The 27,216-nt window shown below is 39.6% G+C and overlaps 1 protein-coding gene across 1 annotated transcript; it reads right to left on the reverse strand.

Moving 5' to 3' along the window:
• sgpp1b (sphingosine-1-phosphate phosphatase 1b) lies at positions 1-26,943 on the reverse strand. Its single transcript, XM_061063533.1, has 3 exons — positions 25,829-26,943; positions 17,263-17,352; positions 1-7,450 (listed from the first exon to the last, which is right to left on the reverse strand). The coding sequence occupies exons 1-3, from the start codon at positions 26,660-26,662 to the stop codon at positions 6,899-6,901; spliced, it is 1,476 nt and encodes a 491-aa protein (XP_060919516.1). The 5' UTR covers positions 26,663-26,943; the 3' UTR covers positions 1-6,898.
• Positions 26,944-27,216: the final 273 nt, after the last annotated feature.

The raw sequence follows: 27,216 nt of genomic DNA on the forward strand, positions 1-27,216 counted from the left end.
TTAAACTTTCATTTATCATAATTTTTTATTTCAGTTATTTTCACACAATCAGACAGAAATACATCTTCATTTTGAATCAAATCAGACAAAACAATCTGGGTATATCAAATACTGTGAAACTGCATAAAATGTCCTCAGATGTTCACATCAGTCACATTAGGACACCACTGAACAATTCAAAGTGGTTCACAATAAATTATGTGGAAATATGAAGGGGTTCCAAAATGACACCCATTGTTGAAAAGAGTACTGCCAGTTGTGTAAAAATGAGGTTTCTTGAACTTAAAACATGTCATGAGAAAGCGACTGTATGAAACAATGAATGAACTGAGAACTTTAACCAAACAGACAAACCAATGCATGTTTCATTTGAATTAGGACATTACTCTGTGACTCATTAACACATTTTCTCATGCAAAAAGTCATAAAATGCAAATGTGACAAAATGTGAAAATGAAATACTCTTTTAATTCAGACTAAATCGACATAAATTACAGTTTGTTGCTTTGTGAGTGAAGGCAGTAATAAACAAGCAGCAGTGTGGGAAGCTAAAAGCTTATTTCTTATAAATGAATAATAATCAACCAGGAAACATTTCCCCTCCACATGAATGCAACTACAAAGTGCAAAAGGCAACACAACAGGACAGAAAAAAGAGAATTTAAAAAAAAACAAAATCAGGACCACAGTTTACACATGGAACATAAAATCATCTTCCTGAAGAACGATAAAGGCAATAAAGGCACACGTGGAGCGAACTTCAGCTAACCGAGCTACAAGCTAAACAGTTGAACTACTTTACATTTGGTCAAAGAAGGAAATAATTTTTTATAAAAGTCTCTGAGATCAGAACAGGTTCATATATTAAAACAAAGCTGGCAGAGCCCTCAGCCTCCAGGGGCCTCAAAGGAGCTGAAAGTGTTTCTATCTTCAGTTTATAGAAATGATAATTAACATATTTACGTATACATTCCCTGATATTTTAGTGAGTTAAGAAGACATTTGGGTGTCAAGAAAAGGTGCTACATCAGTGTTTGGGTTTTTTTCTGATAAAATCTGGATAAAAACTTAATTTTGGGCATTCTTACCCATGTCTGGTGTTTTCTTAGAAACAATCAACAATAACTTGGTCTTGTGAATATATTCGGACGATAGTACAACAGGGGGCAGTTTAAGAACTTCATCAGATGCCAAAATGTTGTGCAGTTTCTACTTATTATGAAATAATGGGAATAAAAGCAATGCAACTTTTTGGATGGTAAAATAAGTAAACAGAAAAATGTAGCTCCTACCAAATGAAGCAAGGCTCAGGTGAGGACAAATACAATGAAGGGTTTTCACCATCATTGTTGACTCTCCCAGATAAATTGTTCAACTTCAATAAACAGTAATTAGCAACATGCAAAATAAGACTGATTCTCCCAATTGAAATATTATAATAAATAACTTCAAAGAAACTGGATTCCACAACAAATTTTGGAAGCACTTCTCCAAATAATGTTCCTGCAAAACCATACAAGAGGATTCATTGATGCTAAAACAATCTCTGTAATTAATTTTAACCGTTCTGCGTTGAGTTTATTATCTGATTAATCTGAAGAAATTTCATAAAACATCTATGGTCTTCTGGCCCAACCTCCTGTTCAGCCAATTCAAGTTTCCATGTATCAAATTTTTTATGAAGCACTGTTTAGTTCAGTGTAAATCTCACACACAGACACACACATAGATAGGTTGTAATCAGACTCAGGAAGTTTGGTTTTTATCTAATTTATCAATCTTGTTACTCTGATCGCTCCTCCATCTGCAGAGGAAACGTCTTCCTGCTGTGATGTAAAGTCCACAGCCAACACATGTTTAAACACTTACACTTTTTCCTGTTTATTACCGATGCTCTTATCATGTATCACAAAGGTATGCAGGGAAAAAAATGTTCTCTGCAAATGTTCTCTGCAATTTTTGCAAAAAGACTTATGGCAATGTAAAACAGGTTTAACAGTGAATCTACACGTTCTTATTTTAAACAATGAACATGAACGATTCTCTCCGTGCCTTGCAGACATGTTTTAACGTATATAGAAACTGGTGGGAAAGTATTTTGCTCTTATTGAAATCTATTGGAACATTTGAGACGTTTTGCCCACACATGACTTCACCACAGGTTTAAAAAGTGTTGGTTTTTCTTAATGCTGAGCCAATAACACAAACAAAAGAGGGCCACACTTCCCGTTTCATTGGCAAAGAAAGGAAACCACATTTAGACAAAGAAAAATAAATCGCAATAAAAAACTGAAATATAGACACATGAAGAGGCAAGGCCACAGGAAGTGAAACAAGCTGGAGGGGGAAATCTCATCGTCCTTGAAAGAGACCAACAACTGGCAGACAAACACACTGGTGAAGCAGATCAATCTGTGCTGTCTTTTGAGTTTTGTCAAATGTTGGCAGGTTATGCAGAAATCCATTTTAGAATCTAGTTTAAAGGCTTTATATGCGATTTTTCACACTTAAATATAATAGAAATCAAGTATATCCTCTGGAAATAACTCTGTGAGTAATGACTGTCTACAATGGGTGTAACACCCGAGTCCCACTGTCTGTGATGCTTTCCGAGTTTTCCGAGTTCTATCTTCAGTTTGTTTACATCGTCGGGACGGCCGGCTGACTCCTCCCCTCTTGTATGAAAGTTGTTTAATTGAGGGACTAGAGAAAAGAAGAATACCATACTGTACTCACTGCTTAACTGCATTTCTAGATCACGCTCATTTCGGGTAAATTTACATGCAGTGTGAAGATACGAGCATAATAAAGATCGCTAGCATTAGCATGCTAACGCAACAATGCACCGCAAGTTGTTTTGGTTTCACGCTGGTGCTCAAGGGCGACATCTGCTGGATCAAAAAATCGCATCTAAAGCCTTCAACGCTCATGTGAGGAACTTTTGGTTTTGATCCTGGAGATGTGTATGTAGTTTTCTAACAAAATATCTCATCCTATTTAGTAGTGAAATGTGTCACTCATTATGAATATGTGACGTAATCACGATATAGAAAGAATCATCTTGTCGCTGAAGGTCTCATTTCTGATGATTTCTGGGTTTACAACTCGGTTAGTGTACTGATGTGATCAATAAAAGAGAAAAATCATGTTTGGAAAACTGTTTCACAAAATAAATGATACTTAAAAGGAGCAATACGGAACTCTGACACCTAGCGTTTAAAATGGGTACTGCAGTACAAATTCAAAACACTAGAGAGAACTGTCTCCCCCCGCCCCCTCCTCCCTAGAGTCGATGTCCATGCAGGTCGCCATGTCGCGGACACGGAAGCTCTGCATCGTTCTTGAAACATTTCTGCGTTCTAAACCATCTACGTTTACCAGGTTTCTGGTCATAAAGCTTTTTAGAAACCAGACCGGAATGGAAACTCAGAAGGAGGACATACTGGCTGCTGCTGTGTTGTCAGAGAAGCCGGCACTTAAAAATATCATGTTTTCTTAATGTCTGATGATTTAGTAAGGTCGTTTTATGATTCAATTCAGTAGATATCTGACGTATTGCTCCTTAATATTTTTTAAATTCTGCAATAGTGCCAAAAATGTATCATCAGTTTATCAAAAGGATTATAACCAATGAATCAATCAACAGAACGTCAACTGTCATTAATGTCAGTGGTGGGAGAAGTATAAGGTCCTTTTACTAAAGTAAAAGTAACTTTATATTCCCAACTTCACCCTCTCTGCCCAGCTCAGGGGGAACACAGTGCATTCTGGGAACAGTGCATTCTTATAAGGACAGTACCGTATACAACAACAACATCATCATCATAGAAGTCAGCTTGTTACACTTCCAGCTCATCCTGCTGAGTCCACACTGAGGCAAATCAAAAAGCATGAAATGTTTCTTTTTGACTGTGTTGGTGTTCAGTTCAGAGGAGAAAGCTCAGAAGGCAGCAGCACCTGAACGCACCGCCAGCTGGTGAAACAAACTGCCCTTGAGCAAGGCACTTCACCCACAACTGCTGCAGGAATGTGTGATGGAACATTTGGTTTCCATCCAGATGTTCTGTCAGTATTGCCTCAAAGTGAGTGGTTCAGTAAGAAAACTGTACACCGAAATGTTTGAGACACACGTCTGCTCTCAGAGATGAGTCTTGGAGCCCCCCCAAAAAAAAAAAAAAAAAATCACACTTGGTCATACAGTCGTTGAACCTGAACTGGACGTCCTGAACAAAGCAGCTCATAGATAAAAAAACATGTTCATTCCAGAAAATGTGCAGAAATGTTTTTGCTTTCCGCCCAAACAGCTGAACTGTTTTACAGTTGATGTTATAAACTTGAAGACAACCAGAGAAGAAACTGAGTCCACCTTAATTAAAAAATAAAGCACAGGGGAAAAATAAATCGGTAAATCTACACCGAAGGATCAGATGGTCAGTGGTCTTACAGATTCATTCATTACTGTGACTCAGATGTAGTGCAAGAGGACGACGGGGAGAGAGAAAGATGGAGTCCATATGGGAGTCTGTTTTTCTTTCTTCAAATTTCAGAACAAGAATGTTGAATTAATGCTAAAGTAGCGTTAAAAAGAAGACTTTGAACACTGAAATATACATTTTGGTTTTCTTTACAGCAGAAGTGAGTCTTGTCTTGTCTCCATCAGATCATGTTGGTTTGTATTGGCAGTGAAATTATAATCCTAATCTTTGACTGTTCAGATATTCTAATTTTCATCAGCGGTACTTCCCTGACATGAAAACACTAACTGAGCATGTGTTGTATTGCCAAACAATACATAGAATTTCCAAGTTTGTAAAGTTTATCAAATCCAATTGCTCTGATTTGAAATGAAAAATCAGCTTCCAATTCAAGATTTCAACTTCAGAAACCTTTTACATTTTGCAAAACAATGCTTCTCCTTTTCGTCACTGCTGCAATCAGGAAAAGTTATTGATGAATCAAAACTTTGCTCCGTCTTTAATGATCTCTGACAAGAATATCTGGAGTGGAAAAAAAAGTGAGCTTCAATGTAAGCCTTTTTCATGATGAACTTGTTATGATAATGAAAAATGTTCTGGCAAGGTTAAGGGGGAAAAGTCAAGATAAATGTAAAAGTTTAAGAGAAAAAAAATGAAATGTTTCAGAATGAATTTTAAATGAAGTCCGGATATTTTAAGATGTAGTGTTTGAAGAAAAAGATAATTATGTCTGTGTTGGAAGATGAGACCTAAAGGCTGACCGTACTTTGCTTTGTGCTACAAAATATTCAATTACATTTTCTTCAAATTTGAACCTGCTTTGAGTAGTTTTTCATTTCAAGTGTCACAGTCAAAGCCTTTTTCTCAAAACATTTAACTGCTTTTTCAAAAATGTCCTCATCATTCTGAATTCCAAGGCCAAAAAAACTCAAATGCTACAAAATGTCATATTTTTGCCAGAGTTGTATCACCATTCTCCCTTCCTCGCCCTGACCTCCCCCCATCGCTCTACACGTCTTCCCTCCTGAGAGCAGCGTTATCTCTGCCTCCTCCCTGCTGACACGAGACTGTCCCCTGCACAGGACGTGGAAGCGTGCCTTCCAGATCATCAAACAGGAAGCCAGTTTACAGTGTTTAGAAAAAAAAATGCTGAGGCAAGTAGACAGACCTCTGTCACCCTGGCAATCTTTCACACTTAAAAAACTATTTCAAAAACCTTTCTGTGCATTTCCCAAACAAAGTGATTCTTTCTTCCTTCCTTCCTTCCTTCTCAATCCTACGCAGTATGTGCCAGGTCATTGCTTCCTCGCAGGAATACCAATCAATCTCCGCGCAGTGAACAGACAATAATTAGTCTGGATAAAAACAGAAGAAGAAAACAGAGCAGACTGAGTGGTGAAAGCCCTTTTAGAAAATACTGTGCACAGGTTAACAACAATTGGAAAATCATCTGACTCTTATTCCTGACTCGTGCTGGTTTATTTCCATCAAAGTTCAGGGGCTAAAATCATAGGGGTTTCTCCTCCACCAGGAGTCCAAAATAAAAGAAAACTCACATTTCCCATGACCTCTTTAACAGGAATAAGGAAGTATCTAATCATAAATCTTATTGCTTTAAGCGGTGAGAGGAGGAAGTCAAATATTGATATTAAGAGGCTTCCACACAAAGAACCACACAAAGTTGAACACTGAACTTGAGCTAAAACAACAAGCTGATCAATCAAGTCATCAAAAAAGAGTTGTCTTCAACTATCCAACAATCAATTTGATGTAACTGTCACCACAAATCTTTTGTTTTTGGACTGTTGGTTGGACTAAACATGACACAATTTAATGTTGTCCTAAATGATGTTATCAAAACTATAGTCACCAGATAAATGGATGATGAAATTAATTGTAGTTCAACTGTTGAGTTGTTAAAGCTCTTATCTAATACGAAGCACTTTAAATGCTATAAACATTCCAGTCTTCCCAAAAGAAACTTGTGTGGTTCTTTGTCTGAACTCTTAATAACAGCAATGGGCAGAAAAAAGGTTTGTCAGTAGTCACTGTCAGTGGCATTCTCAGTCTTTCAGAGGCAACTGTTTAAGAATGTTTTGCTCTTTAACGTGAAGCTGGCAGAGAAGGAGTGGATGTAAGGCTCCGTCGCAGTGTGTCCTGGGATCACGAGGAGCCGCTTAATTATTAATTAGAATTAATTAAAGGGCACAACACAGAGATGTCACTCGCCACAGGTGCTTCACCTGGTTCATTGTTCCCAACCTGGACCAACAACGGGGGGAAATTGAAAAACTCAGAACATGCCAGCATTCAGATAAAAGTTTAGGCTTTACTTCACTTCAGCTCCAACTTAAGGAGCAAAGGAATGGGGTTCTGGATGGGCTATCTGATCTAAAAACAGCTGGAAGTGAACTGACACCCAATCAGGAAAGCTGCATGTAGCTGAAGAGCAGCGGGACGAGGAAGAGCACATTGAAGCCAACTGCCCCGTAGACGATGTAGCGGTAGGGCAGCTCCACCTCCATGTGCTGCCTGGCCTTCCTTACGTCGTCGCAGGGCACCCTGAACAACCGGCACACCAGTGGGATTGTGATGGCCTTCATAAGCGCCCGAGTGGCAATCAGAACCAGCACACCCAAGAAGATTCGCAGCAAGGCTGCACCCACCAGGCTGGGGCTGAGGGCGGGCATGGTGAAGGGAAGCTGGTCTGGCGTTGGGTCAGGCATTAGACCCAGGAGGTGGTTGATGTGACCGGCCAGAGCCACGCCGGCGCCTGTACCCAGGATCTGAGCTGTGTCTCCTCGAGAGGTGCTCCAGGTGTCCAGGGTGAAAGAGAAGAGGCCCAGGCCCAGGTGGAGGGCGATGATGATGAGCGGGGCGTAGCGGTAGGTCAGGTTAAAGCCGTCGATCATGTCCAGCGCCGGCAGGAATGAGAGCAGGATCAGGACGCTGTACAGGAAGCCGACTATGACGTCCTGGAGGAAAAACAAACAAAGAAACAGAAGAGTGATGTTACTGAATCACAGAGAGATCACCGTCATGTTTCAGGGAAGAGTGTTATATTGTTTTGGAACATTTTATAACATTAAAATCACATTAAACACTTTGGATTTAAACAAGCAACAAAACAAAAATTGGGATAGAAATTGATTGATGGACATTTTTCGGACATTTTAAGACCAAACCGGTAATGTATTCATCCAGAGAAAATAAATAGCAATGAAAATCAATGAATATAATTCTGAGTTTAAACCTTATGACCCTAAAGGCTAATGTACTTCTTGATCATTTCAGGGTCCCTTTTAAGGTCCTTAAATGTAAGGGGGGATTTCAAGTCCAGATGGATTTGATGAACTGCTTTAAAACCTTCTGTTAATTAGTTTCATTAGTATCGTCAGGGAAGGATTTATTCTTTAATCTTCAATTGAAGCTTAAATTTGACCTTTAAGTATCATCAGTTTTTACGTTCATTTTCATTATGTCCGCATTGTTTTTCCCACAGAAAATATCTCTGACCTTTACCTTAAAGTTAAACAGGACTAATATCCAGCTGTGTGCACAGTAGGCTTGTAGTCTAAAACAGTACTGGCTGATTTTGTAGTTTAAGTTCATTTAGTCAAGTTCAAGTACAGTTATAACATCTTAAATCAAACTGTGACAAAGTTTCCTGGATATTGCATTTGAATAATGAACCACATTTATCAGATAAGGATGTTTGTTATGGAAATAAAATATGTATTGCAGCATTTTCTTGCTGATGGATGAAGGAAGTGTTAACAGGATACAGGAAATCAGCAAATCTCAGCATGCCAGTGAACTGTAGACTCAAACACAAAGGTCATCGTGGTCGTTTGTTTATTGAACCGAGCAGCAAACTGACAGTTGACTTCCTGCACTAACATTTTGTGTGGATTTAACCTCTTAAAGCCAGAAAAGAACTCCAGTTGAACTGATCAGAACTATTTCTGGTGATGACTCAAAGCTAAAAAACTATGTAGTATTTTCTAAGAGTGTTAAATTTGTATTTTATACATATACTAATCAACAGTGAAAACGTTAATCAGGTCCTACAAATCCAAAAGCAACATTTTTTTATTTTCAATATTTATCAAATGTTAAAAGTTCGGCAGTCAGCATTTAGTAGTTAATCAATTTAATTATGGTCTGAAATTCATGCATTCATTTTTTTAAATGTAAAAAAAAAAAAAACATTATCAATACTTAATCTAAATGACAAACATGTGTGCACGGTTGCAGGAACATACCATGAAAATAAATCAATAATCCGTGGCACACTGAAAATGACTTAACTGTAACTTTACTGTGAGCGAACAAAGCGTTTCACCGGTAGCTTCGTCCGGTTCGCCCAGCACAATCACAGGGCAAACACAGTGTGTTAAATACAAACATGACCAGTTTTTGATATTGTGTCAAAAACACGCTTTTTTACACCATGTACTTTTTTATATACCGTTGGACTATGTGGATGAATATGTTATGTTTGCTTGCAATAGTTTTCATCTGAGGCTGTGAACTGGAATAATGTTCATTTTCAACACTTGTTTTGATACCACAGTGACAAATAAGGCACTCAGTATTGGGTAATTACTTGTATTTTTTTAACTCAGTAAAGAAACATTTCCATTGTATTTGCAATTAAGGGCACACTCACTGGCCCAGTCAGCCTGTACTGTGCAAAAGCACAATTGTCTCCCCCCTCCCAAGTCCCCGGCTGGCCTGCATTCACATTGCTAAAGCCTCAACCACGATACTAAATAAACAATTCTATATAAACAATACTATATAAACAGAAAAACTACAGACACCAAGTTAAAGATCTGTGAGACATATCTGCCAGGGAAACTGGATTTTTGTGTAGTTATAACTATGATGAGTGTGTGTTTAACAGGCTGTCTGCAGTGTTTCATTATGTGTGTTTTCACACTAGGAGCGAGTGTAAATCAACCCGTAATAGTCTCTCATCAGGCTGACCTGGGAGTGTAAAGTATTTACTTAACTTTAGTGCCTGATAGCACGTCTTATCAGTGTGTACTTTCTCTGGAGGAGAAATCAATTTGGGTTACTGTAAATCTACACCAGTTTCCCTCCACCTGCCAAACGCTGCAAACATTTCGGCCGTGCTGGCATGTTAGCCTTCGACTACAGCCACACAAGAATGAAACCAAGGTCATGTCACAGTTTAAATATCTACTCTGCTGCTTAAATACACGTTTAGGTTAATGTTAGACCAGATCTCAAAGTCAGTCATTAATCACACTTAACTATGAGTGAAGTTCAGGAAGGACACATTTTACTGTATCAACATTGAAAGTGGACTCAACAGCAGTGAGATAACCTCTCAGAATCACTGTGATTCATCTCCTCTCTTCTACTGCTACAAACTGTTAGCAGCCCTCTCTTACAATGACACACACATAAACACACATTTAGAGAAAGCTTTCAGCTGTCTGTAATTTTCTCTTCCACTGACACAACAAGACGCAAGAAGCCTGATCTCAAGAAGTCCCAAAGAGGACGAGAGGTTGGCACGGTGCACTTAGAGAACAAGGTGCAAGTTGTGCGGTTGATGCCTTTATCTTAAGTGCCTTACAATAAAATAAATGAGTGAATGTGTTGCCTGCACGAGTAGCAAACTAAAAACCCCTGTAGCCTGCCTACAGTTTATGTGGAATCCTTAATGACTTATAGATCCTTAAATCAGCATCCATTAAACAATTTTAAACCTTATTTTCTCTTTGAAGATGTAAACTTATAGCCAACTTAAATCACAATGGCTGCAGTGGCTATTTTCATTATTGAGTTTATTGATATTAAAACCCAACTGTTTTGATTAATTGTTTGGGATTATTTATTTTATTCTGAAAGGACATATTCTGATTCCAGCTTGTTTCTTGTTCATATTTTTGTGATACATAACTCATCTATGACAATTAACTAAGGATATTTGAGTCGTGGGAGCAGCGATTGACATGTTTTTGAACATTTTCTTAAATTCATGCCAACCAAACAAACCAAAAAAGGAATAGTGGACATTTTTGACGGATAAACTGACAAAGCAATCTTCAAATGCCACATTCCATATTTAATTTGTGCATTGTTTCCTTGAATTATTTAGATTTTCAAATTCAGAAAATACAGACAGGTCAGAGACTGAGTCATCACAGAAATACACAGACATCACAGTTAGCTTGGTGTTAGCTATCTTGCAGCTACTGTAACATCTGTAGAGTTGTTACATTGGAAGTTTAATGATTAGCAATACATGATGAATGCCGAAAGAAAAGATTGGTCAAACGTTTGCAAATGAAGCATGGTAATACTTTGCCTTTTACAGGATATGTGTAGACCTGTCAGGGCTCACATTATAACTGGCCCTCCAGACTGGACTATCGATTGAAAGACCCAAGTCTAAGCTGATTGCACACTCCACTTGTTAAATACTGCATTTAAATAAAATAAAAAACCAATAACACATCATTCATAACGTTACAGAATTTTCCAGGACACAAGAGTTGTGTGTGTGTGTGTGTGTGTGGGGGGGGGTGAGCAGTCTGGTAAAAGGTCTGCAGATGTAAACACCAGAGCAGAACAGTACAGTAGCAGAACAGTTTTGTGCTCTGAGCTCTTCCTGCAGAACAAAGGAGGAGGAAGTAGTTTCATTGGGCGTGATGATTTCCAGAACACATTAAGTACCCGGCAGGCCTGGCAGAGCAGACCGCTAATGGCTCACCATGTGTTCATGCTCCACTCCCTGAATTACAACAGTTCCCACATGGCCTGACGGTGGTGGAGCCTTTAGGCCTCAGAACAGACATCAGACTGTGTTATCAGGTGGAAACATGCTGTGTCTATGTGGAGCCACATGTTCTCAGGTCTTGACACAAAATATTGTGTTTTTGTTATCTTTTTTTTTTTTTTTCAAATGCAGCTCGTATTGTACTTTGAGAAAACAATCAGATGCTATGTCTATGGGGATCTACACTTTTCAAGGATACCATTTTCTCAGTCCATTGCAAAACACGTCAAGAAATCAGTCATTCAAGTGCATTAGAAATGCAACATCTGACTCAACAACATGCATGAGAATATCCAGTTTTTGAATACTTTAGTGTCAAACTAATTCAGTTAAAGTTATATGAACATCCACATTAGCTGTGTGTGGTGGTTTTTGCGTTAAATAGAATCAGCTTTATTGGCCATGTATGCTTATACACACAAGGAATTTGTACTAAAGTGCTGTGAAAGTGTGAGAGGCCTGTAAGCATACGGAAGGCACGCGATGGGAGCTTTACAAACACTCAGGCACGTAGACACGTAGAAACGTAGAAACATAGCACTGTTCCGCCTCACTGACTCCCACATTACCCACGTTTCCCCCTTTAACATCTCTGAGGCGAAGTCTGATGACCAATAAGTGGCAGAATGACTGAATGACCCACGTGTTAACCTTAAGAAATGTAAACAACAGAAGGTGAAAACTCACTCATTCCATGTCAACGTTCTATTGTCTTTTTACCCCTTAAAGCATGAAGGGAACAGTAACTCCAAACAACATTTTTCCCCTGGTTAGGTTTTTATCTTAACCTTCCATCTAGAAGAAGGTCCTTATTTTATTTCATAATAAAAGCGAGGTTGCATTCCAACAGCAAGTACAGTACTCTCATCTTAAGACAATACAAAAATTCTAATAAAAAGCCTAACAATTTGTATTTGTAAATGTGAAATAATGGAATTTCAATCATGCAACTACAAATGACATTAATCACAAATAATTATTGAAGTTAACCAATTAATTGTGATTTGTCCCATCAAAAAGATAGAAAAATATATGTGCATATTTACAAAAAAAAAAAAATCATCTAAAACTATTTTTTGCATGAAAGAATTCCTGAGACTGCATTTTGCATAGAAGTTACTTGCTAGTCCAGTATTGTGAAAATTTGGGAAATAAAAATGCATGGCATGCATGGCTGTAACAAAAAGTGACTAAATCCTGTAAATAAAGAGAAAGACAAAGAGACTTGAGCTGAAAGTTAAAGCTCAGTTAAACTGACAGGCCCATCCTAATGGATTACTTTAAAGTCGAGCAGAGAAGAGGAATCTTTCTTTCCTCTCAAACTAAAGACATTCAGATTTTCTTGCTCTTGTAACGCCGGCATTTGACTGTAAAGTGTCTTTGGCTTTAAATATATATATAAATATAAGTATGACAGTTTAATTGAAGAGTTGGAAGGAGATGATATGTATTAAATGTAATACAGTGGAGACGAATATGATGTCTTTGAGATGACATGATTGGCCATTTTAGGAAAGATCAGATTTAAGGGATTATTAAGGTTTTATAGATTAAGTGACTTCACTGGTTACTGCTGGAAAGTGAACTAAAAATGAAGGCTCTTGAGAGGTTACTATGGTTACAGATATTATTTACATCCCTTTCGAGACTCAGTGCGAGGAGAAAAGCCCATGAGGACAGGCAGCTGGACTTTCCTGGTTACTGCCGGATGATTTCATCCAGATGGTTCCACGAGTGCTCACAGTCATGCTTTGATTGTTAGGAGGGAACAGGAGGAGGAGGAGGAGGAAGAGGAGGAAGAGGAACATGTGGAGAACACACTGTAACAGGACAACAGAGTAAAAGTTCTTTGTAGGAAGGAAACAGGTGCTTAAAGGGTCTCTGGCTGTTGGTAAACAAACACAGACTGCACCCAAGGGTATTTTATATTTAGACAATGCTACATCCTCCGATACGGAACAGTGACAACAACATTTCTGCAGACTGAACTTGCGATGCATAATAGTGGACAGTGAAGGTTATCAATCCTCAGAATTTTTTAATAAAAAAATTAATTACCTGGTGTTTTATTGGTCTTCCTCTAGTGTTTGTGTGGTAGCCATTTTTTATTTTGTTTATTCAAATGTAAGAAACAAGTCAAAATGTTAAATATAACTGACCACGAGCTCACATAATGAATCAATCACAGCCGAATTTTCAGTCAAATTCAGAGAAATTGGTTTCAAATTACTTAAATTGTCTTAATGTCTTAAGTATTAGGTCTTTGTTGAGAATAATATGTACTGACGTATGTCATTGAGGTTATGTAATCAAACTACATGTTTGGTTGATTTCTCCTGAAAAGTGACAAACTTTGAGTGTTTTTTTTTATACCCCTAATGAAGGCAGCCATCTTGGACGTGTTCTCTGTTTGTTTTTAGTTTTGATGAATTCTTCCATACTTTTTCTCGACACCTGTGATGGAAAAGTTTACTCTTGCAATCATGACTCGTTAGGATGATGAGGATAATTCGAGGTACGTGCTAATTCATCAACAAAAACACCAATCAGAGCAACCAACTCCCTCTGAGGCAATGCTGTGGCTCATTTAATAAAACTGGGGATTTCAAATGTCTGATTTACTCTGACAGTTGTGGTGTTGTCAGTGCTGGGATGAACTTGAGTCTGGTTAAATGCCAGGATAAAACTAGGCGTGCCTGGAGTTGTTGCTCAGTTCACCAGGATGAGTCAGGTCTGCGTCCTTTAATTTACTCACTGCATGTTGTAAATCTAATTAACTTACGAATGAACTAATTGTCATGTTTTCTCTGAGAAAACAGGAACAACTTCTCTGATGCTCTTACCTGTGGAAGCAGGAAAGTTTTAGTGGGATACAAAGCAGTGTAAGTTTATAGATGTGTGTGTTTAGTGAGGTGGAGATCATAACCGCGACACAGCCTGCGGGCAGCCACAAAAAGCTCTTAAAGAACGTCTCTGATGTGGAATTAACCTTCAAAAGTTTGTCTGGGCTGACGGCCAGCGTACTGTAATGTCTGCTGCTCCCGCACCAACATCCATCAATCCATCTGACAGCGCCGTGACCACAGAGCCTGTTGCCATGGCGACAGACAATCAAGGCCCAACAGTGCATCAGGAAGTCTGAGGTCATCTAACAGTGAATGAAATAACCCCTAACAGGGGTTAATGTGAGCAGAGTGTGGACAGAAGAACCCACACACACCTACTGTATGTTGAGACTGACATGTGTTTCAGGAAAAGTCCCAAAAATAATGAATGAGCCAAAAATTTTTGAACCGATGGAGCAGGATATAGTTTGGGATATGGTGGTAGTATAATAATACTAAGATTTATTATCAAATTTGTATTAGATGAGTTATGATATTCTTTTTATTCAGACTGCGTGATACAAACTATTTATTACTAACGCAGAACTAACCTCTGATCAAAAATCCATTGAGGGGATAGCAATAAACCATGTGGTACCAACAGTGACAGCAACACATTGACATTAATATTGAATAATAACAAAATAATAGAAAGGAGACATATTTGTTTAACATTTTTTGAATAAATTGCTCAGGACAGAGAAACAGATACAGATGCTCTGCTGACTTAAAACAAGTGCAAATAAACTAGCCTATATGCAAATTACATGTGTAAAATATGTTGTGCCTTTAGACAGTGCGCTGTAAATTGGTACAGATTAAAAAAAGGCAAAGCAAGGCAACTTTAATACAAAGCCTAAATGCAAAACATTTAGCAAATAGGCAAAATCCCGGGTTCTTAAAACTAAGACAGAAAATCTCCCAGCGCGAAAAACTTATTTTCCTCGTTTGTTTTTTTCACACTTGGAGTAAAAAACAAAAAAACTCACAAAAAACAACAACTATTATTTTACCTAATGACTCCAGCACATTCATTTTCAACGAAATGTTTGTCTTATACTCTTTGTTATTGGTGACTTCCTAGTGGGTGGCACCCGACTCTTGAGAAATAGTTTGCTGCTTTAGGGCACCAGTGGTTTACACACCCACCATGAGGTGTTCGATGATGCTTTTCATGACTGTACCTGTACTGCACAACAGTGAACACATCGAGCCAAAACCCTGCTATCAGCAAGACAATCTGCTAATGCGAGAGCAGCAGACAAAAGGTGCAGAAACAAGTTTTTGCAAGCCATGAAAACACCTAGTCTCTATTCAAATGTGTGCTGCTTATTTCCTTAACAACGGAAAGCTGTAATAAATGGAAACAGAAACAGGCCTGAGCATGTGGAGGACGTATTTAATTTAAGAGACACTGTGGATTAGTACACAAGACATATGAGACAGGAGTCTCTAGTAGAAAAATACATTTTGTTTAATTTGAATTGGTTCTTTCTTCATATTAGCACATTTGAATGACTCGTTGTAAACATTTAAGCCTGATTTAATATGTTTTTTCTATGTAGATTAAAATGCCAAATAAAAAAAGAACATGCAAAGGTATATACTAAAATTTTGAGACATTTCAGGGAGGAGCTAAGAAACTTTACAGCTAGACACACAGATTATAAGTCTACGGGTAATAACAACCCCAGCTGTCTGTCATTGAGAAGAGGACACCTGGCACATGTTTGTAAACTTCAGTTGTTTTCTCCACATTTCTAATTCTAAAGCAGGAAAACTATTGTTTGGAGGCTAAAGTTCAGATTCCAGCTCCTGCTTCAACTCAATGAGTGGAAAAGGTTTCCTGTTTCACACCCTGCCTGTTAATCACACCAAACAAATGATACTTAAAAGGGAAGGTTAAAGTCCCCAAATACGTTTTTTGGACATTTTAACTCTTAAATAACCTGTTTTGTCAATATTATTTAGGTGTTTTTTTTGTTTTGTTTCTTCTGTAGTTCTTCAGGCGTTTAAGTTAAAGACACAAGAACATGATGCTAGGGCAGGTCTGGAGCTGAGGTGTCAACTAGTCTGATACTGTTTCTCACAGCTATCGAGTTCAAACAAACAGAATGAGACCAAACTGACACTGCAGGTGGAGAACCTGGCAATGCCTGTGCAGGGCTCGACATTATGACTGGCCCGCTGGCCCGGATGAATGATTGACAGAGTCCGGCCAGTTAAAATACTGCCTGAAAAAAAAAAAAAAGACTGTAACACGTTCTTAATTTCACAGCGCTTTCCTGTCATACCGGAATAAAGTAATTATTTTATAAACGTTGCGCTAATAACCGTTACAGCATCAACGTATCATAAGCGCTCGTGCGCGCATTTGGTCACAGTTGAAAGGCAGATGACGGCTTCACTGCTGTCACTCGCGCTCGCTACACTCGAATTGTACAGACTCGCACACAGATTTTATTCTCTAATAAAAAACCCGTTCGGTAAAGCGGTCTTAAAACCATCAGATCCCGACAAAAGCCGGGCTTAAATCAGCATTCAAAGAAAAAAAAATCAACGGAAGAGTCGAGAGTGACAGCAGGGCATGACGAAAACAGAACAGAGAAAGGTTTCAGCCACAGTGACAGACAGCTGGAGGAGCTGGAACCCGTCAAAGTTAAAGACTAGATCCTGGTAAAGACAAAAGTTATTCACAAAGCGCCTAAAGTAAAGATCTAAGGATGAAGAGTTTCTCAGAGAAAATTGATCATAACAATTCCAGCTCTATCACAACCTCATATTAATGTCAGTCAGCTTAAGTAGACTCTTACAGTTACCAGCATGGTGAATAAACATGAGCACATGAATATAAGAAAAATACAAAATATTTGATAAAATTAGAGCTCAATTAAATAAAAGTTGTAATTTTGCATCAGAATGGTAAGAGTAAATTGGTAACTGATATTTTCGAATAAAAAGTAACGTTCCTGGGCCAGCAGTTACAATGGACGTGCCAGTGATCTTTGAAAAATAGATCAAATTTAACTTAATGTCAACCCCTGCCTGTGTGTGCGCGTGCACGTGTGTGTGTGTGTGGACTTACCAGGACAGAGTGCATCCCCATGTAGATTCGGCTAACGCAGACCAGCAGACACCAGCAGAGGGCCAAGCTGAAGCCCAGTGAGAAAGAGTACTGTGGAGGACGAAGGAGACAATTTTCAGCGCAATGTTTAACACCACTGACATATTACCAGTTAGGCAGACTTACAGTTTGCAGTATTTCAATAAATAGCACTGATGCAGCTGTGATAAAGTGATAGAGGGATTAGAAATATTATAATTAATCTGAGTGTAGCTGTTCGCTTGAGCTTTAACTGTTTCAACATGGTGTGAAAGCATTGCAATCATAATTAAATGTTCACACGCTGAGTGAGAAACAAAGACTTTATACAAACAAAGACTTTATACAAACATGGGTGTAGTCTCAGTTATGTCGCATGCTGTTTTCCGAAGCAGACTTTTAAAGCCCATCGGTGGCGGTCTGCATATTGGAAATGCTGTCTCAGTCGATCAGCCATGACCCTTATTATGAATAACTCTTATCCAGCATAAAATCCAAATGGAAGAGTATTTTAAAAATCCCCCCCCCCCCCCCTTCATCGACAGTGTGTCGATGAAGAAATGAGCTCTCCAGACCAAATTCGTGTTTTTGTACCAGACTGTTTATTTCTGCTGTAAAAACGGCCATTTTTGAATGGGTGTGTATGTGATTCCGTGGCATTTTCCGCCAGCCTCAAGTGGTTCTTCCGCATTGGCTTAATTTTTCAACACCGGAGGTTGACACTTGGTGAAAAAGCTCTTTGGTTGCATTAAATGTGGTCTTTGCCAACGTATTTATTGCAAATGTTCATGTTGCGATATCGATGACAGTGCAATTTCTTGGTGATATAATCCAGGTAAAAAGAAAACTGTCTCTTCAATGATCACTAAAGGACTGGGGCTGCTAGTTAAATTGCAGCAAATTACCACATATCTCCTCAATTTTCAAGGATAAAAGAAATTCACTTTTACTGTGACTCTCCTGCCTGTCAGTATTCCTACTTTTTTCTCTTCTACAGAATAATTAAATTTTCTTCAACAGCTCAGACAGTGCCTTACAGTGTAATGTGGATGTGTAGTGTACACAAACTTCTACTTCAACGTGCAAGCAAAAAACTGCAGACTAACTAGCAGATATCACCATTTCAGTGTGTGATGACATTTTTGGTCCATCTATAGAGTACCCATCTATAGAGTCCAAAGTTTCATTGTGATCGTAAATTTTATCATTTCTCTTTATCAAGGTTTTTCCGTCAACCAGCCTTAACTGCACAAGTGCACAATCGCTGTTAAATATTATAGCTGCACTCGTTTAAAGTCTCCTTTTCCTTGCTTCTGACCTGCACTGAGTGACCCTACGCTAAACATTTATCATGCATCATATTTGTTAATGAGTCTCTGCATCAAAGGGAACATATGACATCCCTGCAATCTTTACTGCGCTTAATTAAGATAAAAATAATAATATGATAAAATGTTGTGTGTTCTGGAAATTATAGAAACACCCTCACAGCCTTGATAAATGTTGCTGTAATGTGGTGGATATGATTATCTGCGAATGTGCCCTAGACTCAGAGGCCCTCATAAATCTTAAAGCAATTCTGCTGTTCTCTTATCAGACATGCTTGGCCTGTAGCAAGAAGAATAGGGAGAGAAAGGAAAGCTGGGTTCACTGCAGCTTAAAGTGTCCAAAGTCAGCTTCTTCTCCCTCATGTGACTAAGATTATATCTCCAGTCAGTGCAAACTGCAAAGGACAGCACTGAGACCTATGAACACATGGCCTAAGGTCAGATTCAGTTGCAATCCGTCTTAGGGTAGAAAACCAAACCTTAACCTACACGTGTTTCCAACACACACAAGTGCATATTTACAGACTCAAGAGCCTCAGATCCTGAAGTTTATTTTTTGACGTGTGGACTAGGCCCTAAGGATTGCTTGATATCAGACAGGAAAAGGCAAAAGTCTTTAACACAGTATTTGATCTCAAACTGCAACTATATTAAATTGTGACTGTCCACAGTCAGCTCTCCTGTAAGACTCTCCTAGAGGTGTTCATCTAACCAGCAGGCTCTGCTTCAAAGTGTCAATTATACGTCTTTTGAAAATGAGGTCAGCGCAGAGGGAGGTTTAGATTGAGAAACAGTCGTCTTTATGTGTGTGGATTAGCTTTGAAGCTAGGTCAGACACAGACTGCCAGACATGCTCAAACCAACGCTGTGTTTAAGGAAAGATTGATTCATGTCTGAAGGGAGAGAAGGGGAGAGGAGAGGACAGAGACACCGTCTGCAGACATGTTGTCCACACAGTGTCCTCTGTCTGTGAGCAAACAGATCTGGTGTCAGCGGGTCCCACGGCCGCGTTTGCATGCTCGCTTTGGCCCTGCGCCTGTGACCACTGTGGTGCTGCGGCAGTCGCCTCATGCAAAGTTTTATGGACATGGTGTGTTTTTTGTGTGGCTTGTGGTTCTCTAGCCACTGCTTATTGACTGTTAGCTTCAGTGTAGAGTGCACCCTCACAAAAAATATCGAGTCATTTGAGTCAGATACAGCCGTAAAACATGATTTCTCCATAATGAAGGCTGTCTGCGTTGTGTGCCCTTGCTTGTGCTCGTGTATGTGCCAGTGCCAAGGAAGTGTACCTTGCTTGAGCACAGATCTGAGCACTCACACTAGTCAAACAAACTGGACTTTAGGGGTGAAGCTACGGTAAGGATTGCCTAGTGTGAGTGTGTCCTTAAACTCTCACCTTTGCCCATGTGTAATCGAGAAGGGATTAACAGAAACTGGTCAACACAAGTGCTAACATCTAGGTCAGTGTGTTATTCTAATAAATGTAAAGTGTTTTAGTCTAAATAAGTTGTATCGCTGCACAAAACAATTCATAAGCACAGTTTTACATCTATTTAAGAAAGATGTTAGTTTTAAGTTTGTCTTGAACTCTACATTGTATTGTACAGCTCATTTAACTTATCTCCCGTGTGTTTATCTGATAAACGTCAAAGTGTGACTTAAGAAAAACAATGCTGCAGCTCCTTAAAAAACAAACATTATTTCCTTCTTTTGAATGCAACATAGGAGATTTACGCTTGATATTAATCTGCAATTTCCATAAAAGCACAATGAAAAAGTCATGGTTGGAGTTAGGAAATGCAATACTGTTAAACTCATTCATGCTTGCAGGAAAAGCGGCACAGTTCCCATGTATTGGTCCCGCTATTGGGAGGAAGTCTCGCACAAAGCCTGTTTACCATAATGTTTTCTGTTCTGGCTCCACTGGAGAAAATGATGAGGATTCATATCACACAATGAAGCATTGATGCCTGAATTTTCAGTCTGGAAATTCTTAGGCTTTTGTATCTGCTTTACATATTTCTCTTATTCTTGTAATCTACTTTTCATCACTTTTTTCTCCAGCTCCTTTTCCATGTTGCCTCGTCTTATCGCCTCTTCCAGCCCTTTTTTTACCATTTAGTCTTGTTTCTCCTTTTATCCTTCTTCTTCCATCACTTTTCTGTATAAATCTCTCTCTCTCTCTCCTTGCCACTAACCACTTCTCTCCTTTATGTTTCCTACATCTCTTGCCCTCTAGTCTCATCTTTTCAAATCTCCTGTCACCTATTACTTTAATCTTTTCTCTACCTCATCCTTCCCTCTTGCCCTTTCTCTCCCACTTTGAAATGCTCCACTGTCCATTGTCGCCTCCCTTACTTCACTCTTACCAGCATCTTCCATAAACCCTTTTCACATATACGGAAATCTCCTGCAAAACGCCGGCGATTAGGCTACCCGGAGGTTCTTTAGGCTATGTGTGAACGCAAACAGCCGCATTTTTCGCGCGGACTTTACCCTGAGTTTCTCCGGCCAGACCCCTAGTATTTTATCCGCAGAAAATCCGGGTGAGCTGATGTCTGAACGCGGCAGCATATACTCCATAGATTTCAATTTGAGCCAATGGAAAGAGAATGACGTTTATATACAGTGACTGCCTAAAGTGTCTGCACGTGACTACTACGATCTCCGTGCACGTAATTAAACGGCTGCATTATGTTTTCTGTTCGTCAGTATGTTGTTCTCCTCTCTTTTGTGGATGTTGTCATTCCATTGGATTACACATAGCATTAATATAAAGGCAAATATTCTCATTATAGCGTTGTGTAGCGGACTCTGTTGCTACGGCCGCTACTTCCGCGTTGTTTTTTTACGTCACGTCTTACCTCGGGAAATCCCCCGCCCCCCCCTCCTCTCTGACAGGGATAGTCTCCAGCTGTGAGGAGCATATGTGAACGGCTAGGTCGGGAGAATCTCCGGAGAAGTCCTACTGTAAATATCTAGATATTATCCGGAGTGCATATGTGAAAACGGCTATAGTGAGACATCTGACTCTGGTTATTGTCTGATCTGGAGAAAGGGCTGGGATGGGAGGCGGAGCATCTGACTCCGGCCCATGCAAATCCAAACACTATAGACAAGTCAGCAGAGGCAGACTTCCAGCAGCAATGCTGGCAGGGCAACTACGGCAAGCAGCAGGGGATGTGAGGGACACACCCTGCCTCCTCCAGATATCAGTTTGCAGTCATCTCTCAATCTATTTGAATATTTTGAACCTATTATGGCACTGTTACAAATCCTAACCCTAACCCTAGTCCTAATAGATGAAAACATTCCACTCTCTAATCTTAACAAGTTATGTGTGTCGTCACTTCTGTACACTATAAATTGATCTAGTCACACAAAATATAAAGCAATTCTTAAATTTAAAATTACAATTTCTCCTCCTCATGTAACGTGACTTCCTGTAGTCAGATTAGCTTGTATGGTGTATGCACTTTTACCTGCTCTCCACAAAATTGATAACAGCTGAGCAAGTCTGAGATAAAGCAACACAAGCAGGTCAGCAGTGTCTATTTGACAACTGTGTGTAGGGATAGTTTTGAGTTGAAAATGCTGAAAAGATATTCGCAATTCTTTGGAAAATAAGGAAACCATATCTGGCATGTTCCATTACTTGTGTGCTCAAACCTTAGTTGATAGGTACAGAAAGACGTGAGAAAGCTGCAGACAATGAGACCGTCTTATCTTGGATTCCCACACTCCAATGTCAGGGGTCTGCGCTCTTATAAACTGCTATGGCAGACAGACAGGGAGGTAGAGTGTCTTAAATCAGTCCCACCTCTGCTCTCGCCTGCTGAGATTCAAGCAACAAAAACAGGGCTCCCACGCTTCTCTTTTTTCAAAATGTCCTTCTTTACTTACGCCCACAATGGCATTCTGGATGTTACAAATCATGTTACTTCTGTTGGAATACAAAGGGGCATTATCAGGATTGTAGCAGCTACAGGAGCAATACCCAAGGTTATCAGGCTAACCAGAACCATCAGCGCAGGCTCCTTGAGACCCACTGGTCTTCAAATGTAGAAAACTGATGAGCCTCTTCTGTCTTCATTTAACTTGGACTTAGTTTTGGTTATTTGACTGAAAGGTAACGTACTAAAAAAATGGTTGAGTTTGTATTTCAACAAATTAAGGACAGGATGACTAAAAACAAAAATAAATGTAAAAGGTATCGTGTCGTGTCCTGGCATAGGCAGCAGCTCTAGACATGGAAATTGTAATTGTAGACCGTACATTTACACACATACAAGAAACTTGACTTGTTTTTTTTTTGCAAAAACAATTAGTAAAGAAATAAAGCAAAAACAGTTAAAAGTTATAAAACAGAAAATATTCATGCTGACAGGGAACAGAAGATAAAAAATATATAATAGTATATAAAAACACTAAATGTACTAAAGGTGCAATGGCAGAGCTGTGCAGTTCTGCATATGTGCGTGATTGTTTTGTAGTTGACAAAGCTGATATCAGAAGTCATGCACCTTCTTGATTTTGATTGGTCAGTGAGGGAGAAGTGAACACAGCGCCAGCGCTGTTCCAAATGTCGTACTTTTTTCAACTGTGAGCGCTGAGGGTGCAGCAACAACAACGTAACAGCTGACGCTGAGGGCATTTTTGCACTACAGACACTTGAGTGCTGAAAATCCTTGACTACATCGGTTTTGTTTTGAAAATAGGCACTGCCAGGGCAAAAAAAAACGGCAACAGGTCCTAAATTGACTTGCATTTATTTGATCTTTTTTTTCCCCACTAAAAGGTTGAAAGACCACCCATCACAATTCTACGGAGCCCTAAACAATGCCTTGATTGTTTTCTTATGTTCAGATCAACTCTAAACGTTTGATCTTAAAAGATTAGATTGATTTTTAAACATCAAAAAGTGTTGTTTTTATGGTTGAAACCTAACAAAAATTCTCCATTTTAGCGTGAGAATGTATGAAAAATGATCAATTGCCTTCAGTCAATGAACTCATTGATAAATAGTTACAGAGCCTAGGCATGAACACTTTACAGACTATGCATCACTTTGAAGGGGTTTTTCTATGTTTCATAGTTCTATGGGAATCAAATGGACTTCCTGTAGTTTGCTGATCTGGTCCCTCATTGTGTGGATGCACAGAAAGACAATGGAGAAGGACTAAACAGACTTTGTGTTGGTTTTAACAGAGTGGGACACAATGGATTGTTGTTCCTTCGCAGTCAATGGGGAGGAGGTGAAGAACAAGAACAACTGAGAACGGCTTGTTAAAACAAAATTCCTGCATGCGTGTTATTCTAATGATTTGGGACACCGTGAATTTTAGTAACTTTAGCAAAGCTGGAGAACAGAAGGTGGAATATGAGATGTCATCAAGTGACCAAAGTTAAAGAAAAAGTTGTGGAAGTGTGTTTTTAAACACATCCGTTCATGACGAGAATCACTATTTACTGAGTTGTTAAAACCACATCAAAGTAGTGTTTATACAGCATGTTAATAAGTTAACATTTATCTTGGCACAACTGGGGCTGACAAATATTGTTTTTTATCAATATCTTTGTACTTTGTCAAGGTCACTTTTTAAAGACTGAAACCTCTGTACAAACTGCCCTAAGTTCTTAATGGAAATATTTAAATTCCAGAAAACCCAGAGGATTTCATGATCAGACTTATGTGATTTACAAATATTTACTCTTAAGAAGCTTTAAACAATAAATATGGTCAGGTTTTGCTTTAAAAAATCCCTAACCTTGGAAATTGATAATTGGTATGTTTCTGAACTTTCTGTTTCTCTGGTCTGTAGATTTTATTTTGCACTATAAAAAGCGTCTTACTTTGCTCTGTATCACACATAGTAATGTGACAGCCCAACAGTCAGTTGACCGTAGACCTTTAGTCTAGTTGTGTCCACACTGAGCTTGATTTCACTCTACTACAAGAGGTAAACAAATGTGCTCATACAACTGTACATGGCTGCCATGGCTGCTGTCACTGTATCCACTTGGCCAACCGCACATTAATTGTTAATGAAGCAGCATCAGAAGACTGACTTCATAGGGCAAAGTCTCAGTGATCCTGTATCAAGAGTTGGCACTTATCATATGATTGCTTATGTAAATTTTGCATTGGGGGAAGGGGAGGGAAGGGGGGCTGATTCTTTGATCTGCAATAATGTGTGATCTCTGTAGGAAATGCAAAAAAAACAGTTTGCAGGTAAATAGCCTGCATTGGGTTTATTGCAGATATAAATATACATTTTACCTTTTGACAAGCTACACCTGATTTAGTGAATATTTAAGTTGCCATTTAAATTGACCTATACTGATTTTGCACCAATATGACAGTGTTACATTAGTCAGAAGGAACAATTTAAAGATTATTTCACATAATTATACATCGAAAAAACAATTCCAGCACAGACTGCGCTTTAATCATCTGACTGTGATCGTCTGCTACTTGTGCTGCAAACATTGCTGAAAGTACTGCAAAACGAAAGCGTCAGAGTAGGCATGCTGGACAATCCCTGTGATGACGTCAGCATTTCTCAGGGCGAATGAACCCAAGGATTGTTCTCTGCATTTAGTGTTCTGTTAAAGACGTTTCGCATGGTGTCTCTTGTGAAAACAACGTGTTGATCCTGATAAATCCTGATGAACTTAAAGTAGACGATGTGTGGTGGCATTTTTTGGAATCTTCCATTTACTTTTTACATGTACGGTCCATTATTATTTAAAGTGTTTAAAGCTTTAGGAGGTTGTATTTGGGATGCTGCTGAAACAGATGTATGTGGTCTACTACGAGGTCTTTCTATATAAGATCTAGGGACTGAAATAAGCAACCCAAAGCTCCTACATGCTAGAGTGTGTTGTTTTTCTCTCAGCATTATTTCCTAATTATATTGTGAACTTTACACAAGTATGATTCCACGTGTTTCTGGTGTGATAAATAGATTAATGCTTTTCTAGTTGTAATGTGTCACAGCCCTTGTCAAAAGGCAAAAGGACAACACTTGGTGTGCATTTTCAGCACTGATTCTAAACACATAAAGGAACATGATGTGATGCAACAACACAAGGGGAACTTTCACAAGAGGAAGCAGCTCACGCCACTCATTCAACTTAACCTTTTCTCCAGAAGCTGTAATTTAGATTTGGGTTACTTTTCAACACTGAAGCAGCAAAGTAAGATGGATTCACTGTACCTCCCACCGGCCGTAGGTCAAGAAGAAGAGGGAGAAGGGGATGGCAGTGCCCGACATGGCGTGGGTAGAGGGCATGCTGTACTCCGAGTTGTAAAACATCTCCACTTTGACCACAGGAGGTGACGCGGGTCGAGACCACCCGATCACATCCTTGGTGCACTGTCCTAGGTACATGACCCACACCCACACCATGATCAACCTCCTGCTCACGAAGGCGTCCATGTTCCACATGATGAAGGGAAAGAAGGTGATGTAGAAGAGCTCGTTGCCCAGCTCGGTTCCGAAAGTGAACATGTAGTACAAGAACCGGTTCTCGATCAGGAACTCCTGCCCGGCGTCGCCCGTCAGAGAGTTTTTGCGGAGGGGTTTCACAGTGCTGCTTCCTGGGGGTCCCGGGTCTCTACTGCCTTTATCTGTTATCGTCTCCTCCGGCCCGGTCCCGGATAAAATTCGACCGTTACCCCCCACGGCAACCGTCTCTCCCCCGGCGGTCGCTGCAGACACAACTGCCCCGTTCTGAGGGGCACTTTCATCCTCCCCCTCCTCATCGTGGTTTTTCGCGACATTAGAATCAGCAATCCTCTTCCGAAGCCCCCCTACAGTCGTTTGCACTTTCTCTCCTTCTCCAGCTCCCATGTTTTCCCTCTCATGCCCCCCCGCGCTGTGATGATGGCAAGCCCCGTTGTTGTGCGAGTGAGTCCGGTCTGCTTCCTTGCTGCTGTCGACGCTTCTAGAAAAAGTCCCGTGTACCCCACAAATGCGCTGAAAGCGGGCGACCAAGTGGGGGTCTTGGAGATAGTGGAACAGCTCTATAAAACGGTTACTTTTCTCCATGTTTAATCCAGTTTACTCCCCCCCACCTCCACACACACACACACACACACAGCTGAATCAACGGGCAGAGACTCCACTACTTTCCCCCTGAACAGTGGATGATGAACGCTAGCTCTTACGGCTAACGATAGCTAGCTTCCCTGAAAATCATGGCAGAGTGCTGCTGAGAAGTGAAACCGAACCGTTTTTAAAACTTAACAAGTAACGACGACGAGAAGTATTATTTTTTAAGAAACGATAAAATGTTGTTTTCAGTCAAAACGACAAAGGATAAAGCGAGCAGGTCGGGTAAAGACCGAGTCCAGATGCGTTCACTGTCCCGCTACCTGAGTGGTGTTCTACAACTGACAGATCTCCTGAGCAGTCCGGGGAGCGCGCCTTCTCTGTTGCCTTCATGTGCTGTGGGAAAATTTAGTTATTGCTTACAGTCTATGGTTAGGACATATACTGAAAATATTAGGGACGTTCAGCTTGTAAGTATACTTCCTCCAGTTAAAAAGAAAACATTCAAACGCTAGTTAATTTACAAAAGTATAACATTTACTGAAAATAAT

Source organism: Labrus mixtus, chromosome 18, assembly GCF_963584025.1.
Source record: "Labrus mixtus chromosome 18, fLabMix1.1, whole genome shotgun sequence".
Lineage (NCBI taxonomy): Eukaryota > Metazoa > Chordata > Actinopteri > Labriformes > Labridae > Labrus > Labrus mixtus.

Bases quoted from the DNA above. Each gene is read 5' to 3' on its own strand.
- sgpp1b (XM_061063533.1), bottom strand. From the start codon at position 26,662: ATGGAGAAAAGTAACCGTTTTATAGAGCTGTTCCACTATCTCCAAGAC. The intron at 17,353-25,828 runs GTACAGTGAATC...CGTCCTCCACAG, and splicing joins TGACCTACGGCCGGTGGGAG to TACTCTTTCTCACTGGGCTT. The intron at 7,451-17,262 runs GTAAGTCCACAC...TTTTTCCTCCAG, and splicing joins TGGGGATGCACTCTGTCCTG to GACGTCATAGTCGGCTTCCT.